The following is a 20,503-nucleotide window of genomic DNA, read 5'->3' on the forward strand; positions in this document are numbered from 1 at the left end:
TTTGCTTTCGGCTGTAGTGATGAAGGTAAGTTCATGTCATATCATCTCCACAGCAGTGGATGAGCCAATAATTCATGAATGATTAAAATTGTTTTATCCGAATTACATTGTTTTTTATTAGTTTATGTAAAGGCAGACATTTCGCTTTTTATAAGTATAGATTATCCACGTCTTTGAGGCGAGTATACACAGTTTTGGTTCATTTTTTGATGCGCTCAAGTTCACCAAAACCAGTACACAATACCTATTTGCTTTCATTATTTTACAAAATCAGAATGTTTTGTCATCATTGTGAGTGCACTTAAAGAAAAGCAGAAGTTATGTAGCTCATGTACAGCAAAGAATGAAAGACATCTTTTCCCCAACTCTTTGGAAATTAATTTAAACTCTTTTTTTTTTTTGTTCTATTGCTTTGCTTTGTAGTACATTTTGCACTTTTTACTTGTACACTCGAAATATAAAGTATTTCTCAGGTTATCTCCTTCTGTAAAATGGCTGCTTCTTTCTCTGCTTTTTTCTCATGACGGAGCCTCTAGTGGCTAGTTTTCAAACTAAGTCTTTTAACTACCTTAAATTTAGTTGGATTACACAAAGAATGTAAATTTTTACAAATATAACATGCTACACATGAGTACTGGATTATTGTAAGTAATTATTAAAAAATTTATGTGTATTATTTATTGACCCAAAATCATTTTTACAGTTAGCATGACTTGGCAAGCACTACTCACGATTCTACTTTTAGACAGAAGCTTATAAACAGATCTAATAATGTTGTCATAATGAAAAGAAAAGAGAGAAGAAAAAAAGTGGAAGAAAAGAGAGAAGAACATTTTCACCACAAAAAGGAAAAAGACAGTAATAGTCACTGTACTTTTAGATCATTATCATCGTTTCCCCTTTATATGACAATATATACCACTGTCAACTTTAAACAGAAATCAAATAATCTAAATTCAAGTGAGCTGCTCCATCAGTAGGGATTTTAATAAAAAAGAAAAAAAGGGAGCAGAGAGACGATCATGAGAAGCAAACTCAGTTTGAACATCTCCGCACCATTACACAAATTTCCCTCACAACATTTTACACTTGTTGCACCGATTGCTGTCATGGATGTGGGTCCAGAAGCAGCACAGTAGTTCTGGGATACACATCCTTTCACTGAAAGAGTGTTACCTCCTTGTTTAACTGACAAAAAGAAAGACAAACAAAGAATTTAGAATTAAGCAATAAAGAGCATTTTTTTCATTCTAAATAACACATTATTTGTGTATTTTATATTATATGATTATATTTAATTATATCTATAACACAGATGAAGATGTTCACCTGATGCAGTGATGCAGCGATCTTCATTTCCTTCACAATTCACTGTTCCTGAGCAGCTGTCACCTTCACAGGTGTAACATATTTTTCCATTTGGAGACTGTCTGGGTAAAGCTTAATAAAGAAATAAAATTAAACAAACAGCCGTGTCTAATGCATTGTGTCTAATGCATGAACAAGAATTATTGCAATAAAATACCTATGCATAAAGTTTTCTTTAAAGACAAGATACAAAACTTAAGATTAATTATCTTCTATCCTAAAACATCGATGAAAAGTAACTGCTAATATGTAAATAATAATTGTAAAAGTTTCCTGTAAAACTAAATATTTTTACAATAAAAAAATGAACCACTTTCATGCATGTGTTCTTGTACCTGGAAGTGTTTCACTGTTACAATTATTAGTTTTGCAGCATTTGGAATTGAAGCCCATTTTCATCGCTCCCAGGTTCATGCTCCCACTGACACACACCTCTGGTGTGCCGCAAGTCTTCAAAGTAACATCTGGAGACTTTATACCACCTATAGAACATTTAACATATTGAAGTGAACATGTTCTTTGCATTAATGTAATAATTACTGAACTGTGAACTTGTGCAATTGTTTGCACATTGTAAACCTGTAGACTGTAGACCTTTAGACAAATTGTATTATTTGCTTATTATAATTTGTATGTATATATCTATACTTGGCGCTGAATTAATGAACAAATTAATTAGAATGCATATGTTACATTTTATACAAATTTTCTTTTAGTTATGTGGTGCATGCATGTAAAAGCCCTAGTGCACGGCTTCAGATGGGGTCAGCAAAATGTAAGTATGCTGAATGATTCTGTGCATGTTCAGGAGGACTTTCCTGTTCTGAGATAATGTGGATTTAATAATTGTGAAATTAAAATAAAACTGGAAAATAAAACAGAAAGCTTTGTTGTGTTCTTGAGACAGAGGAAACTGTATAAAACTCTTCTCAAGATGAAGTTGGGGCTTTTTCTCCTATTCTATTTAACTTTCCCTTTTTTTCACCCAGGTCTAAGTCAATAGGTACGACAAAAGTCTTGCACTGAAAATGTATTAGGGCTGCAACAACTAATCAATAAAATCGATAATTATCGATAATGAAATTTGTTGTCAATGAATGCTGTTATCGATTAGTTGGGCTGCTCACGTTACTGAGGAGCGCGACCACAAGATGCACAAATACACAAAGATACACACAGATACACAGCCGCTCGCGCAATGGAGGTTATAGAAGCGTCTGCAGGAAAAAGCGTGCGCTCCGAGTTCTCCAAGGTATGGGAGCAATGTACATTAAAGGCCTCTAAGAAGACGGTAACCTGCACGCTATGCTTTCATGGCATGTCGTGTCACGAACACTTAAAAAGAAACATGTTGGTGTTACGGATGGTAAAACGTCAGCAGGGTCAGTAAAAACTGTATCTCTTCATCGTGTAAAAGTTGTATAGTTTAAGTGCTTTTGTTTAAACTGTTTGCTAACTTCGGGACAGTTGCGCTAGATCTGTTCACGTGCTACTCGCTAGCATCACATTGTGCATCACCTCATAAGCAATAGTGATTAGTTAAATGGCGCTACTTTAGATCAGCTTAAATTACACGGTGCGAATAACAGTAGAATATTACATTTAGTGATTGTTGTGGTTTTCAGCTAATGCAAATAACAGTACATTAATGACTATAAGTTTTTGCATTTCTACAGTTTTTTTAAAGTCCACTACAAAGTTAACTTGTTAACTGGCAAATCTGCTTTCAAACATAATTTATTGTGGTTTTACTTATGCATACATCATTTTATTATGCAAAATTTCATTATTTTAGCTGTTTCTATCTTAACAACTGAATATGTCAGTGTATTTTTTAAACTATATATATATATATATATATATATATATATATATATATATATATATATATATATATTTTATTTAAGGTTTAAAATGTTAAAATTAAAGATCATTAAACTCTATATGTGGCTTTTGCATTTTTAAATGTTATTTTTATACATAAATTATAACGTGATTTAAGGTTTTTTATAGTTATAAGCAAAACATTAAATTAAAAAAGCGTTTATGTTTTTTATCCGATTAATCGATCGATTATCAAAATAATCATTAGTTGCAGCCCTAAAATGTATTTTTCATGGACTGTTGCTAATAGATTTTTTCATGGACTGTTGCTGATAGATAGCACAAACTGCTGTTTTATGACCTATTGAGGGTCAAGCATCAATTTACGGACATTAGAAAAATCTATAATTTAATGTTTAGTGCTTTTCAACTAGAAACCAATAAGTGAAATCACTGGCTCATGATAAACAGCATTGCATGCACTCACTGGGTTGTATGGCATAAAGATAAGGTTCTTGGGCAAGCATCCAACAATGGTGACCCTGTAATGCCGGGGTTCAAACACAGAATCAGTAATACATAAAATTAATAGTATCTGTGATTAAACAAAAAAACACAGAAAGGCTGTCTTCCAATTTATTTATTTATGTGAGAAACACCTTTTCGCTTTTTATTGACAATACTAAGAATTTTATTTATATGTGAAACATTCAGGCACTTTATGACCCCTTTGGCCTTTCAGAGTCACTGCTTTACTGGAGGATTGACGCAGTGGGAAAATAACGGTAGAGTGGAGCACAGCACAACGGCACGCCCAACCATGGGAAAAAATAGTTTGTTACTAGAAAACCTACATTATTATGGCAAATACAGTTTTTAATTCACTAAGGTAAGACACTTTTTTTAAGGATTTAATTGAAAAGTTAATTTAATTATCTGAAACAGTGTTAATGTTATAAAGACACGTGGGAATTTTTGGGGTAGAGGATTTTACACATGACAAGTAGCAATTTTCTTTCCTACTACCTCAAAGAGAGAAAATTAAAGATAATCCAACAATGAAACAAAAACTAAAAAAACGATTTATGTGTATATAGAAAAATAATCTACTAGCCAGGCTATTGTGCTTTTATCCCTTATAAAGTATACAAATATTTTATTCATAAAGAATTAAGAACTAATTTATTTTACTTACTCATGTACACAGAAGTGGTGGAAGTAAGACACTGATCTGTACAGGTTGTCTGTTCACAATTTCCAGTTAATGGAAGGCACTGCTGACAAGTCAGTGAGAGCGCTGAAAAAATAGAATGAACGGGCATGAGAAAATGAACTACTAAAAATCCCAGCAGGATTAGAAACAAGCAAAAAAAAAAAAAAAAAAACTCACTTTGGTAAACAATTTTAATTATGGATTTAATGGTTTACTGAGAAAATGAAATGGAAACTTCATTACCTTTGGAGAAAAGTGTGCAGAAGATCAGCGATGTTACTTGAGAATTCATTGTTGGTGATTTTGCAAGATTTTGCTCTGAAGGTAAGGAAGTCGAGGATTTACAGTTCAGTGCAGAGTGTGTCCTGAGAGAGATTTCGTTCAGATATAACTAGTGCTTAAGTTTCACTTTCCCTTGAAGGGAAAGGGTGGGCGTAACTTTTCCCAGGAAATCAAACAAGTCACAACAAAACACATTATAGTGTCTTGTAACTTTCTCTACTGAGCAATCATGCATGGACTTTTTTTTTATTACTATAAGAATGTAGTCAAATTTAGTCATTACTTCTTTGTATTTGAAAGTGTGTTATTCCTTACTTAATAAGCATTTTTTTTTTACTGGAAACAGATTAAAGGTTTCACAAATTGAACATTTTAGAATTGACAACTTAGATGCTCAATAAAATATAAGTAATGTAGACAAACCCCACAACCACCAAGTTGTCCCTGTTGGGCCCTTAAGCAAGGCCCTTAACCCTCAACTGCTCAGATGTGTAATGAGATAAAAATGTAAGTCGCTCTGGATAAGAGCATCTGCCAAATGCCTAGATGTAGATGTAGACAATAAGCTAAAGCATAACTTTAATGTTTGTTTCTTACAGAAGACGGCTACCCAGTACTGAATGACTTATGCATACACATACAGTAGCTGCTGATAATAGTATATATATATATATATAAAAGCCACACATTGTGTCAAAACATTTCCTGAACACTCTGTACCATCTTACACCGACTGATGCAGGAGATTTCTTTTTTTTTTTTTTTTACACAAGAATGCACAGCTCAGTGAAATATCAGTTTGATTATATATTATATTTGATAATATTCGATAGTATAAGACCTTACATACAGTTAGTCCAAAATGCAGCCACCAGGATTCTCACAAAAAAAAAAAAAAATAGATCATATAACTTCAATATTATCATCCCTGCACTTGCTACCTGTTCAGTTTAGAATTTATTAGAAACTAGTATTACTTACGTACACGGCTCCAAATGGTTTAACTCCCACATAGCCAGTCTTCTGACAGATTACAATCCACAACTCACCATTCTTTACTTATCTTGTTGTGCTTCAATGTACATTGCTTAGCTTCTCCTGAAACTTCCCCCCATTTCCCTTAACCTTGATGGGTTTAGGTTGCTATAAAACACCTGACCCTGCTTAATAACAGCGTAGAACAGGTGTAAAAAGTATTCCAAGGAAAAATCCAAGGCATTCCTTGATAGATTTTACATTTAATCATGAGGCTTATAAGAATGAGGTGTACATTACAAAATGAAATTATTTTGCCATTAACATGATAGTATACAGTATTTTAAAGAAGACAGCAAGAAAAAAATGGACACTGATTGTCAAGTTTCCATTGACATATAATATCATTAATAAATATTTGTTTTTGGATAAATTGTAACAGTGTAGCACTAAAAGAGCATCTTATGGTGCAGTTCAGCCTTATAACACACCACAGAAAACTAGAACGAGACATTTATTCAACTTGTTTTGTTAAAAAAAAAAATTTTAGGTACTGACAGAACACACCACACAAAACTAAATGATTTACTTTAGGGAGTTAAACAAATAAGAAGACGTGAGAAGAAACAAAAAATACTGTAGCAGGAAACCGTAGACCACACCAGTGGGTTTTTTAGCCCAGCTTCCTGTAGCTGCAGTCACAAAACACATGTATTCATTTTTTTTATTTACAGCATGTAGCAGCTTTATTGCCTGCTACATGATGTTTATTTGTTATCTGTTAAAAGTGAAATATCAGTTTGATTTTATATATATATATATATATATATATATATATATATATATATGTTTATATTATACTGTTAAACTTTCATTTTTCATGCAAATGTTTTAAAACATTTAGTGTACACCTGAAGTAAAAAAAATATATAATGTACACACACAATTAAAAAATGCTCAGTGGCAGTTTTACCCATTTTCATAGTCGGCTTATATACACTGTAAAAAATTGCTGTTAAAAAAAAAGTTACAATCTGCTGAACTCCTCAGCAGGGATTCCGTTAATGTGTTGCATATTCAGCGACATTAGAGAGATTTTTTGTTTATTTTTCTGACAAAACAGTGTTTTTGTTGTGTGCGCGCATGTGTGAAAAGAGTGTAGGAAGGGTAACACACACACACACACACACACACACACACACACACATGAAACACAATGGAAACACTTATCTGTCGGGATTTATTTTTACTTTTTGTAGTGCAGGTTAATGTCTTATTTTTGCTTTATATTTTGTATTAATTATTTTTAATTATTTATTTTTGGGGGCTGTGAAATGAATAATTTGAGTTTCCATTATTTCTTATAGAAAAATTAGATTTATTAGAATCATGCTCGTAATCCAAGGTTCCACTGTACTACAATAGAACGAAATGTTGCCCTTAGTGCCTGACAGAAAAAAATTAACATGGAATAATACCGAGGCTAACTACAAGCAAGCCATCAGTCATTGGTATGGTAGTCAACACAGCGACTTCTCTGTATTCCTATTTTTTGTAAAGCTGTATGGTCACATAAAAGCTATTTAAAAAGCAACACTACAATCAGTTCATATCAGTGTTCATCTTTATGCAACCACAATTACAACGCATTATTAAAATACAACGATAACCAGCCATATCATCATACTCCACTTCATTCTCCACAGACTAGTGGAATTTTAGCTGTAGTTGCAAAACAAGCTGTCGGGTAAAACATGAATATTTTAATTAAAAACAACATAAAAAACAACTGAACATCTGATTGTAATTTTGCCCTTTTCGGCATTCTGACCACTTTACAGTGCATACAGTTAAAGCACGCAGACAGTGGGTCAGCGTCTGCGTCCAGTAACCCATAGCAACCGTGGACGCGAGTTGATGACGCAGTTAGTTAGCAACAGAATCGTTGTTATATTTTTATTTCACTAAGTAAATAGCTGTTTTAGAATTAATTACAAACAGCATTACAAACTAGCATTACTCACATACAAGGCTCTAAATGGTTTAGCTTTTACATATCTAGCCAGTCTTCTGACACATTACAATTTTTTTACAAAAGTGCAAAATTTAAGATTTTGGCCTCTTTCTTATTTCTGCACTATACTGTAGTGTCATTTGTGAAATACATTCTGTAAATAAATTGTGTTGTATACAAAGTGCTTCATAAACTGCCAAAGTATATATTTTTAAGATGCACTGGTTTTTTTGTGGATAGGTGTTTAGCATTAGGCATGTTCACTGGACTGGGTTTTATCCAGGACACTGGAGCCACTGCATTCTTAGTGTCACTCCTACAGTAAGCCTGAATAAACAGAGGGTTGTGTTTGGAAGAGCATCTGGAATAAAACTTTTGGCTTAATTTTAGCCCGTACACAGCTGCATTAACACATACTATGTGTGCATGTGTGTGCGTGATGTGCTGCCTTTGTCTTAAAAAGATTTAACCAAGGGACATTGTAAGTAAAACCCAGTATAATAAATGCACCAGTTGACGTAGGTTCAAGGTAAAGCAGCTTTATTATACAGCACTACATGTGAAATTAATCCACAAGTTCCCAACACGTGGTTCCCCACATGGTATTTTTTACATTTGGAAAATAGTGTAAAAGTTGTTTATGAAAACACAAAATGTTTTTAGAGTAAGTAAAGAAATGCAATATACACTAATTTAACATATGTTTATCTTTAACAAATATAACCAGAAAATCTATAAAAATCCTTTGTTTACTTTAAGCATTTATCCTCATGATCATCATTTACTTTAATAGAAACACCTGCACATTTGTACTTTTATGCAGTTATCTCATCTTATTCAAAGCTATCTCTTTAGTGAATCATGTGGCTGCAGATCAAAGTATTTTAATACAGATATAGAGCAGACTCTGGCATGGATGCTGAAGGAGAGGGGTTCCTCCTTTTAATGTTTTTGCCACAGCAGCCTCTATATATACAAGTATAGTAGATGGATAGTAGAGTAGATTGACTGTATTTTTGTATGTGTTTCTTGTCGTAAATAGGGGTAGCTCAGTGGTTAAGGCATTGGACTACGGTTCGGAAGATCCCAGGTTCAAACCCCACAACCACCAAAGTTGCCACTGTTGGGCCCTTGAGCAAGGCCCTTAACCCTCAACTGCTCAGATGTGTAATGAGATAAAAATGTAAGTCGCTCTGGATAAGAGCGTCTGCCAAATGCCTAAATGTAAATGTAAATGTAAATATAAATAACATTCCCACGTAATTTGTACAATGTGCTTCTATTGTGAATAGAATTTAATGCAACTTGATGAATATATAATTAAAAATTATAATTTATAATAAACATAATAATATCTTTTATGTTTTCCAAAGTTTTAAACGTACTAAAATAACCGAAACACATATATTTTAATGTAAGAGAATCAGGGGAACAGGTCCAGAACTCCATTTTCCAGCATGGATCACTGGCTACAAACATGGCCACCAGAAACTACAGCGCCCAACATGCATGCACTTTGTCAGGTTCACCAGAGTTTTGATTATAGATTAAACTTACCTGTTCCTGATTTCCTACAATTACAAAAGCACCTCGGCACCTTGCTGCAGTATTAGTATTTCAGAAATATTATTTAGTACCTTTTTTGTCGATGTTTGCCAAGCCTTTGGGTTGTGTTTAGGATGTTCAGCTTTTGACCACGTTTGTAAAAGGATTTAGATTTTTTCCCTGACCTTACCATTGTTGTTTATACATCATCTGACCTTGCCTGATTATGACCTTGCCTTTTGGATTAATGTTTTGAATTTGTTTTCTTGCAGTTATCAATAAACCTCTGCTCTTATATGCATTTGCATGCGTCTCCACATCCTCTCTGCAGCATTTCCCAATTGGCTTCAAGCTGCTAGAACTTGGAAACAACTACTGAAGAACCAAGAATAGAGACTACCAGAAATCAATGCCAAAATACAGCAGCTCTCACAAACCATAACTAACATCCTGCACAAACCACCAGTGACCTCCCTTCCAGAGAAGCATGAAGGTGAGCCAGACCTATGCAGGAATTTTCTACTACAGTGTTCAGTGTATTTTTCCTGTAGTTTTCAAGGACTAACTGACAAAAAAAAATATCACAAATTCGGAATCTTCTCACCGGCAAAGCACTTGCATGAGCCACAGCATTCTGGTTCACGGAGGAGTATCAACTCATCTTTTATGAAAACTTCAAGGCATGATTCAGGAAGATTTTTATCGTTGCCTTATAGGAGGGTTCAGCTCCATTGCACACCCCCTCACATGACTCCTGAAAGGAGAAAGAAAGAGCCTCAACTGGAACCCTACGGCAGAAGAAGCATTCTTTCAACTGAAGAATGCCTTTACCTTAGCTCCCATTATAAAACACCCCGACAAGCCATTTATTGTTAAGGTAGATGAATCATAAGCAGGGGCGGGAGCAGTCCTGTTACAATGGTTTGGTGATAAACGAAGCTCCACTTTGTAGCGTTTTTTTATTGCAAGTTGTCCTCTGCTGAGAAAAATTATGATGTAGGAAACTGACAGTTGTCATTTACCATATTCACAGATCATAAGAACCCGGAATACCTCAAGGCTGACAAGAGACTTAACCCACATCAGGCCCTTTGGGCTTTATTCTTCTCCAGATTTCAGTTTATCATCTCATTTTGTCCAAGGTCAAAAAATTCTAAAGCAGATTCACTCTCCTGCCTCTATGATTACTGCCAATAACCCATCCTACCCCTGCACTGCTACATAGAAGCAATAACATGGGGCATAGACCAAGAAATCACACAATCCCAACCAAGACAAGCACCCAAAGCATGCCCTCCTAACAGGAGATTTATACCCAGTGCTCTGTTAGCTAAACTAATCACATGGGCCCACACAGCACCAGCTTCAAGACATCCTATCGAATATACCACCTCCACAAAAATAAGTATTGGTAACCCAACATGATGAGGGACATGCACCAGTTTGTCCTCTAGCCAAGGTCCCCCATGCTTTACCAGTAGGCAAGCTTATGCAGTTCAAATTCAAATTTTATTTGTCACATACAAAGTCATACGCAGTACGATATTCAGGGAAATGCTTACACAACTGCCAGTGACTTTAAAAAATAAAAGCTTATACATAAGAAAATAAATATGAATAAAAGAAATACGTTAAGAATAAAATTAACTAGTAAAATATGCTGTACAAAAAAATATACTGTAATAAAAGAAATAAGTTAGAAAATAAGATTAACTAGTGAAATGAGAACAAAATATCAATATAACAGATATAGAAATATAGAAAAGAAAATAGAAATAGAAATTTGTCAAAACAGAAATTTAGAAGTTTCTAGAAGTGGTGGCCCAACCAGTTATTAGGTTCAGGGGGCAATTACTTTTTCACACAGGGCCATGTAGGTTTGGATTTTTTTTCTCCCTAAATAATAAAAACCATCATTTAAAAACTGCATTTTGTGTTTACTTGCTTTATCTTTGACTAATAGTTAAATGTGTTTGATGATCAGAAACATTTTGTGTGACAAACATGCAAAAGAATAAGAAATCAGGAAGGGGGCAAATAGTTTTTCACACCACTGTATACACATCTAAAGTCTGATAACATTTTATTGAGCACAAACTGGGCTGCAATAATACATGAGCAGCATGTATGTACAAGTTTGTATATTGGAGGAAAAAACAGTTATGCATGTGTGTACAAGACTTTTGTGACCTGGATCTTGTAGTGTAGAAGTTTTACTTCAAAATGGTATGAGAATCATCTCGCTTACTCAATTACAGAAAACAATACACCCATTAAAATTTTCTAAGACACTTTTTGTTTAGAAAGGCCGTATACAGATGTGGTCATTAAGACTGCGCGTGTTTTCCCGCGGGATGCCTCAATTTAGCGCGCGGCGCGCCGCGACTTGCCGTAAGCAACATTCGGGAATTTTTTTAGTTCTTCAATACACCACAAGGTGCTACTTGGACACATCATCAGTGATGAACCCGAGGTCATAGGATGTTTCGGGTCTTTGATCATCAAACACCCTCGCTCGGGCGACCTAGCCGGAGGTGATCAGTCCCCAACTTGTGTCCAAGTGGCCCACTACTCCACGGATCCCTACTCCGGATCCATAACCATCTTGAGGCCTTCTCAGCAGCCTCTATGATGGTTTTGATGGCTCTTCTGCACAGCTGCCCTTTTATTCCAAGGAGTTTAAACATGCGGGGTAATGACTGACCAGCAAAGCCCCGGCACCCAACCTCCACTGGCTCGCAGCGAGCTTTCCAGCCTTTGTTACGGCATTCCACCACTATCTCAGCATATTTGGCCTTTTTACGCTCATGGGCCTCCTCCAATCTGTCTTCCCAAGGGACAGTAAGCTCAACCAAGACCACTTGCTTTGATGCGTCAGATGTTAACACCATGTCTGGTCGCAATGAAGTGGTCAAGATGTATTCTGGGAACTTGAGTTGTCTCCCCAGGTCGGCTTGGAGTTTCCAGTCTTGAGCAGTGTTGAGAAGCCCTCCAGGTGGACTTGGCCGTTGTTGTAACTTCTGCCCAGCTCTGACGAAGGTGATGGACTGCTTGGGGGTGTGTTGGTATTTGCAATTGGTGATTGCCGTGCTGACTATGTCTGCCAGAGCCCTAAGTACCTGGTCGTGACGTCAGCGGTACCGCCCTTCCCCCAAGGCCTTCGGACAGCAGCTGAGGATGTGCTCCAGTGTGCCCCTCTTTTTGCATAACTGGCATGCAGCGGTGTCAGATAAGCCCCACCGCAGTAAATTGGGTGATTTGGAAGAACATCGTACACGGATTGTATCAGGAACTTGATGTGCTGGGGTTCGCATCTCCAGAGCTCTGATCAGGTGATTTTACGCTGTTCTGCGTGCTCCCACCTTGTCCAGGCGCCTTGCTGGTACATGGCCACCATCTTGATCCTGCGAACTTCTTCCACCTCTGCTCTTACCTCGTCCTGCACCATTTGGCGTTTCTCCCTTCCTCTCGCCTTATCGTAGCGGGGTTTGGGAAAGCTGCCTAGTCCTACTCGGCCCACTGCAGTGTTACCAACCAGGACGTTATGCTGCAGCCGTGCCTCAGCTCTGCTGACGGCTTCCTGTGCCTTCCATTTTCTTCCGGTTTTCACCAGGATTCCTGCGGAAGCAACCTTTGTGTCAGAGGAGTCCCGGTACATCATCAACTCCCTGGCGCGTGTGACCTTAAACTCTTCTGACAGGCCGCTGATGGGAAGCTGCAGAATGGTGGAATGGCCATACAGGGCAATGCTGCTAAGGGATCGAGGGAGCCCAAGCCACCTCCGGAGGAACTTGCTGATGGTGCGTTCCAGCATCTCCACAATGGACATGGGCACCTCATAGACAAGTAGGGGCCAAAGAATCCTTGGCAGAACTCCATATTGATAGATCCAGGTTTTAAATTTCCTGGTAGCCCCGACTTGTCTATTGCTGCAAGCCATATTGTCAAATCAGCCCTGATTTGCTGTAGTGCGTCTGTATCTCTTAGGGAGCTATTGAAAACCTTGCCCAGGCTCTTGACAGGTTTTTCCATCACCGATGGAATTGGTGTCCCTCCTATGGTAAAGCGGAACCGATCAACCACTTTGCCTTTCTTCAGGACCAGAGACCTGGATTTGACAGGCTTGAAGCTCATCCTTGCCCAAGAGATGAGTCTTTCTAGCCCCTGGAGTAGCCATCTACAGCCTGGAACAGAGGTTGTAGTCACTGTGAGGTCATCCATGAAGGCTCTTATAGGGGGTTGACGAGTGCCAGATTTTGATAAGGGTCCTCTGCACTCCACCTCTGCTGATTTCACAATCATGTTCATAGCCAAGGAGAAGAGTGGCACTGAGATGGTGCAGCCTGTTATAATGCCCTTTTCCAGGCGTTGCCAGGCAGATGTTAATAATCCCGATGTTACCCTCAATTGGAAGTTGTTGTAATAATCCAAAATGAGGTTGGTGATCTTCTCTGGCACATGATGTCTTGTCAGTGCGTTTTCGACCAGCTTGTGAGGAATGGATCCATAGGCATTTGTGAGGTCCAGCCAGAGTGTTGCCAAGTCTCCTCTATTTTTCCTTGCCTCCCTGATCAGCTGGGATACCACTCCAGTGTGTTCCAAGCATCCCGGTATGCCTGGGACTCCCCCCTTCTGCACTGAAGTGTCAATGTAACTGTTTTTCAGAAGGAATTCCATTAGCCGTTGGGACAGTATCTTAAAAAAGATCTTCCCTTTGACGGACAACAACGAGATGATGCGGAACTGCTCGATGTTACTGGCCTCCTCTTCCTTGGGAATCCAGACTCCTTCGGCTGACCTCCATTGGGCAGCGACCCTTCCCCTTCGCCAGATCACCTTGATGATCCTCCAGAGTCGTACGAGGAGCTTGGGGCACTGCTTGTAGACTCTGTATGAGACTCCGCTGGGTCCTGGAGAGGAGCTTGATCTGGAGGCCATTATTGCTTCCTTGACCTCTTTCAGGGTGGGCTCCGAGGTGTTAAACTTAACCAAGGGCTCTGGCGGCTTGACCAGTGCCTCGCAAGGGCCCAGTTCTTGTTCTCTTAAAGGGTCACCAAAGGTGATATTGAGGTGGTGATTGATCTCCTCTACGGTACAAGACAAGTTGCCACTCTTCTTCTGTCCCAAAAGTCGCTTAGTGAAGCTGAATGGGTTGTTGATGAATGCCTTGCGCTTCTTGGCCCTCTCTTTTCCTTTCTTTCTGTGCCACTCGGCTCGTCTGAGTGTGACAAGCTTTGTTCTCACGATCTTCCTGAGCTCAGACAAGGCACTTCTCTCCTCCTCCTTTGCTACTCTAAACTTGCGCTTAAGGATTTTCAACTCCTGCCTAAGCTCACTGATCCTATTCTCCCGCCGGTTGGGTCTTACTGATTTACTACCCGTTGACTGTTCTGCCACCCCAAACCGCTCTGCACCGATGGTCATTATGAGGGTGCACATAGTGAGGAGTTTGTGGTCTGCGTCGCCCTTTGTTGTTGTCTCCATGATCTTATCTATGTCCTTGTCCAGCTGGGGCCACTCCTTGCTGTTGGCAGCAGGCCACTTCACCCAACAGTGTTCTGGTTTTCCACTCTGCAGGGGGACTGGTGCAGCTTGGAGGTTCCGGGCACTGTGGGGTGACTCCGGGCCTGGCTCCTCCTTCGTTATACCAGGGTCAGTGACGAGCACTTTATTACTAGTGCGTGCCACTACACCTGTGCGTTGCCTTACTTGTCCTCCCTTCAGGCAGGCCATCTTGGTCTGGTGAATTTTCAGACCTGTTGGGTTTTTGCAAACCTTGCCGCAAAAGCAGACTGTGCTCTTTGTCGAATGTCCATTAGCCAAGTTCGTTACCAGTAGATCTGTCCATTTGGGATTCTCATTCTCCCCCCCTCTCGGGAATCCCTGGGGGTATACTTCGGAAGGGTTCGTCGTAGCTTATTTTGGGTGCTCCTTCACAGGAGCTGCAGTTTGGGGTGCTAGCCCTCGCTGCCCCGGTTGCCGTCTTTCCAAACAGTCAACTGTCTCTCCAGTCGTCACCATCCTGTTCATGGTGGTCATCCAGTCTTTCCCGGCAGTCACTGGCAAGGCCAGGTACAACAGTTCTTCAATACACCACAAGGTGCTACTTGGACACATCATCAGTGATGAACCCGAGGTCATAGGATGTTTCGGGTCTTTGATCATCAATCACCCTCGCTCGGGCGACCCAGCCGGAGGTGATCAGTCCCCAACTTGTGTCCAAGTGGCCCACTACTCCACGGATCCCTACTCCGGATCCATAACCATCTTGAGGCCTTCTCAGCAGCCTCTATGATGGTTTTGATGGCTCTTCTGCACAGCTGCCCTTTTATTCCAAGGAGTTTAAACATGCGGGGTAATGACTGACCAGCAAAGCCCCGGCACCCAACCTCCACTGGCTCGCAGCGAGCTTTCCAGCCTTTGTTACGGCATTCCACCACTATCTCAGCATATTTGGCCTTCTTACGCTCATGGGCCTCCTCCAATCTGTCTTCCCAAGGGACAGTAAGCTCAACCAAGACCACTTGCTTTGATGCATCAGATGTTAACACCATGTCTGGTCGCAATGAAGTGGTCAAGATGTATTCTGGGAACTTGAGTTGTCTCCCCAGGTCGGCTTGGAGTTTCCAGTCTTGAGCAGTGTTGAGAAGCCCTCCAGGTGGACTTGGCCGTTGTTGTAACTTCTGCCCAGCTCTGACGAAGGTGATGGACTGCTTGGAGGTGTGTTGGTATTTGCAATTGGTGATTGCCGTGCTGACTATGTCTGCCAGAGCCCTAAGTACCTGGTCGTGACGCCAGCGGTACCGCCCTTCCCCCAAGGCCTTCGGACAGCAGCTGAGGATGTGCTCCAGTGTGCCCCTCTTTTTGCATAACTGGCATGCAGCGGTGTCAGATAAGCCCCACCGCAGTAAATTGGTTGGACTTGGAAGAACATTGTACACGGATTGTATCAGGAACTTGATGTGCTGGGGTTCGCATCTCCAGAGCTCTGACCAGGTGATTTTACGCTGTTCTGCGTGCTCCCACCTTGTCCAGGCGCCTTGCTGGTACATGGCCACCATCTTGATCCTGCGAACTTCTTCCACCTCTGCTCTTACCTCGTCCTGCACCATTTGGCGTTTCTCCCTTCCTCTCGCCTTATCGTAGCGGGGTTTGGGAAAGCTGCCTAGTCCTGCTCGGCCCACTGCAGTGTTACCAACCAGGACGTTATGCTGCAGCCGTGCCTCAGCTCTGCTGACGGCTTCCTGTGCCTTCCATTTTCTTCCGGTTTTCACCAGGATTCCTGCGGAAGCAACCTTTGTGTCAGAGGAGTCCCGGTACATCATCAACTCCCTGGCGCGTGTGACCTTAAACTCTTCTGACAGGCCGCTGATGGGAAGCTGCAGAATGGTGGAATGGCCATACAGGGCAATGCTGCTAAGGGATCGAGGGAGCCCAAGCCACCTCCGGAGGAACTTGCTGATGGTGCGTTCCAGCATCTCCACAATGGACATGGGCACCTCGTAGACAAGTAGGGGCCAAAGAATCCTTGGCAGAACTCCATATTGATAGATCCAGGTTTTAAATTTTCCTGGTAGCCCCGACTTGTCTATTGCTGCAAGCCATATTGTCAAATCAGCCCTGATTTGCTGTAGTGCGTCTGTATCTCTTAGGGAGCTATTGAAAACCTTGCCCAGGCTCTTGGCAGGTTTTTCCGTCACCGATGGAATTGGTGTCCCTCCTATGGTAAAGCGGAACCGATCAACCACTTTGCCTTTCTTCAGGACCAGAGACCTGGATTTGACAGGCTTGAAGCTCATCCTCGCCCAAGAGATGAGTCTTTCTAGCCCCTGGAGTAGCCATCTACAGCCTGGAACAGAGGTTGTAGTCACTGTGAGGTCATCCATGAAGGCTCTGATAGGGGGTTGACGAGTGCCAGATTTTGATAAGGGTCCTCTGCACTCCACCTCTGCTGATTTCACAATCATGTTCATAGCCAAGGAGAAGAGTGGCACTGAGATGGTGCAGCCTGTTATAATGCCCTTTTCCAGGCGTTGCCAGGCAGATGTTAATGATCCCGATGTTACCCTCAATTGGAAGTTGTTGTAATAATCCAAAATGAGGTTGGTGATATTCTCTGGCACATGATGTCTTGTCAGTGCGTTTTTGACCAGCTTGTGAGGAATGGGTCCATAGGCATTTGTGAGGTCCAGCCAGAGTGTTGCCAAGTCTCCTCTATTTTTCCTTGCCTCCCTGATCAGCTGGGATACCACTCCAGTGTGTTCCAAGCATCCCGGTATGCCTGGGACTCCCCCCTTCTGCACTGAAGTGTCAATGTAACTGTTTTTCAGAAGGAATTTAAATAAATGTGTTGTGCTTCACTGAATATCCGCCAGATGGCGCATGGAAGGACTTTATTTAAACGCCGGACCAAGTACTGTACAACGAAGCACTGTGTATAATTACTTAGTCTAAAACAATATTGTTCCCAATGCTGAAGCAAACATGAATTTTATTTTGCTTTACAACAGATCTTTCATGATAAATGTGTGTATATGTGCTTTATATTATTTTCATAATGATGAAATGAGATGCCCAAATTCGTGCTTTAAAATTCTTAATAAGTTTCTTATATATTTTTTGTAATGTTTTAACAGGGACAAAACAGTGAAAGACATGGCAATGTCTCGGTTTACATGGTGTTGAAATTAATTTGATTTCCTGATAGTAGGCTATCTGGTAGTCTTAACTATGCGAATGTCCTGATTCGTGAATATGCCAACATATATTGGCATTATTTAAAACGTAAAAAATGTGTCGACATCATCAGAAGACATGAATGAACTATATATATTATATTATTAAGTAAATATTATCTTATGACCACAAACTTTTTCGGGTCTTTTTATAATAATCATCATATTTGCTGTTTGTGTCCAGCATTTAATAATTATTTCATACATTATTTAACCATGGCTGGAAATAATATCTGGAATGTGATGTGATTGTGAATTCATGACTAAAATAAAGCAGTTTGTCTTTTGTAAAGTACTTTCACTTTACAAAAGGCAGCGTTTTTATCAAAAGGTTGATAAACGTGTGTTGTACAGTATATACACCGCGACAGCGCGCGCAGTTACTCACTTCTCACCTTTCATGTAGGTCTGCTCGGACTAATTCGTTTTAAACCCCTCAAAACTGCGTGTATATACAGCTCAAAACCTCCATCAGTTATTAACGATAGCATCTTTTTAGAAAAAATGCCCCAGTGATTTCAGAGCTTCAGGAAATCTCCCGGCGCTCTGCGCATAACACCGGGCCAACTCATGTCGGAAATAATTTATAAACGGTTTCTAAACGTGAGCTATTGTTTTTTTTTTACTTATAGTATTTGTTAATTTAATTTAAATGAGGTTTGGGCTCAGGACTTCGATTCGGCATCGTGATTCTCCTCTTTAATTTACTCCATAGTTTTAATCAGCACTCAGCCGCATGCATGGAGTTTTCCAGAGCGCACCGGCAGAAGTAGACTAATGATTATGAACGCGTCGGGAAAACAGCAAGCAGACTGACTCTGACCATTTAAAAAACCGTTTGCGTTCATTTTCTGACGCGCTCAAGTTCACCAAAAACAATACAGAGCAGCGCAGCTTATTTGCTTTCAAACATTTATAAAAATCACGTTTTTTCATTATTGTGAGTGCGCTTAAATAAAATTTGAGTCTTTTAGGGCATGTAGTCTTATATAGTTTTATTATATAGTTTTTGCACATTAATCAGAGTCCTCATCTGTTACATTTTTGAGGACAATAGTTTTTTTTCAGCCTGTCACGGCGTGCACCCAAATCAATATCGCTCCTCGCTCACTAGTTAGGCGGCCTCCACTTCAGATATGCGAAAAAGCGGGGCTGCTGAATTAGCCACGAATAGTGAAGAAGAGCTCTCCTTGCTAATGATCACGGGCTTCCAATCCGCGCTATAAAATACTCGGGGTTTGTTGGTTTACAGTGGATTTTACTACGTGGTGTGAATGGGACGCGCGCACACAACGCGGAAGTGCGGCATGCAAACGGGGCAAATGGAACGTGCCCCAGAGACTTCAAAGAAGAGCAAGCGCGAGCGGACGGAGGCAGGAGCTGCTGTCCGCGGATGGCCGTCGTACTCGTATTTTATAGCGCAGGGTGAAAACCCAGGATAATTGGCATGGATGATCTATGTCCAGCTCTGTACCAGCATGTCATGTGGGCATTATAAGACTAAAAAGTGGCAGCTGGCACGCCTAAAAATAGACGCAGGTTAATTTTTTTATAGTCTAAATTAAAATCCTCCTCTTTAGTGCCTCCTATTCCTATTAATCCTATTGTTCTTTTAGTGTCACTGCGTGTGCTTACAATGCCAGACAACATTCAAATGCAAATTATTCACTCTCCCCAAGTGTGAATCAGCTGTTCTCACCTATACATATTAACCTATACGTTCTCACCTAAAGTGTTTAGGTAAAATTCCACCTATACAAGTGTGACAAATATGCAAAGAAAAAAAATAGGAAGGGGCAAATACTTTTTCATGGCACTTCACGTGTAGTCAGATTGTTCTACTGGGCTGAAACTGTAGCAGGTGGAGTTATAGCACTTTTCAAATCACACTTACTATACACGGATATGAATAACTTTGAATGATGAATGCTACGTTAATATGATCTCGGGCTTGCTCCACATTATAAAAGCAAAGCGCGGAGTTTAGTCCGAGATCAGGGAAGTACGTGATGTGGTGGAAAATAGGCAGTGGCGGTTTTACACTGAATTGCTCCGCGGGCGAGACTCCCTCCCGCCCCACCCCCGTCAGCGCCACTTCTAACCAACCAAACCCCCTGTCTGAAGTCTGCTCGGTCTTGTTAATTTGTTTTAAAACCCCCAATTCTGTGAATTCCCCCAGCAGCGAAACCGGTTTGATGACTTCACACCTGTTGTAAAGGTGAGATGGGGGATTACAGTAACTGTGGGTGCACTTCACCTCGGAGCGCGCTGTCGCGTTGTATTCAATGAATAGACTAAAACTAAATCATGTTTGCTTCAGCATTGAAAACAACATTGTAATAGATTAACTTTATTAAAGATTATACACTTTTGTATTCTTTGTCCACACACGTGGGCAATTTTTTGATATTGATCCTTTCTCGATGCAGCGAATTTTCTGAGCAAATTAATAATAATTTCCATGAATGAAAAGGAGGAAGAAGAAAAGGTTACGCAAAAATAAGAAAAAGCTTTAGAGGTAAATGCTGTGAAATGCTTCAAATGAAC

The 20,503-nt window shown here is 40.0% G+C and overlaps 2 protein-coding genes and 1 pseudogene across 3 annotated transcripts in view; all 3 read right to left on the reverse strand.

The window, feature by feature from the left end:
- Positions 1 to 639: 639 nt before the first annotated feature.
- Positions 640 to 20,503, reverse strand: part of LOC128510414 (urokinase plasminogen activator surface receptor-like) — a 57,367-nt gene continuing 37,503 nt past the window's right edge. Inside the window, exons 1-5 of one of the 2 annotated variants that reach the window (XM_053482685.1) lie at positions 4,649 to 4,805; positions 4,388 to 4,489; positions 1,704 to 1,850; positions 1,330 to 1,440; positions 640 to 1,188 (exon numbers count right to left, since the gene is read on the reverse strand). In XM_053482685.1, coding sequence (XP_053338660.1) covers positions 986 to 1,188; positions 1,330 to 1,440; positions 1,704 to 1,850; positions 4,388 to 4,489; positions 4,649 to 4,697 — 612 coding nt within the window. In that variant the 5' untranslated portion in view covers positions 4,698 to 4,805 and the 3' untranslated portion in view covers positions 640 to 985. Of the gene's footprint in view, positions 1,189 to 1,329; positions 1,441 to 1,703; positions 1,851 to 4,387; positions 4,490 to 4,648; positions 4,806 to 20,503 lie in introns of those variants that run through there. The other variant, XM_053482686.1, reaches the window with a different exon arrangement.
- Positions 11,723 to 14,660, reverse strand: LOC128510413 (uncharacterized; annotated as a pseudogene).
- On the reverse strand, positions 15,386 to 17,554 carry LOC128510861 (uncharacterized; the record flags this gene model as incomplete). The annotated part of the gene is made up of 1 exon (XM_053483405.1): positions 15,386 to 17,554. A coding segment is annotated over one exon (2,169 nt), but the record flags the coding sequence as incomplete, so codon positions are not given.

This window comes from Clarias gariepinus, chromosome 22 (genome assembly GCF_024256425.1).
Source record: "Clarias gariepinus isolate MV-2021 ecotype Netherlands chromosome 22, CGAR_prim_01v2, whole genome shotgun sequence".
Lineage (NCBI taxonomy): Eukaryota > Metazoa > Chordata > Actinopteri > Siluriformes > Clariidae > Clarias > Clarias gariepinus.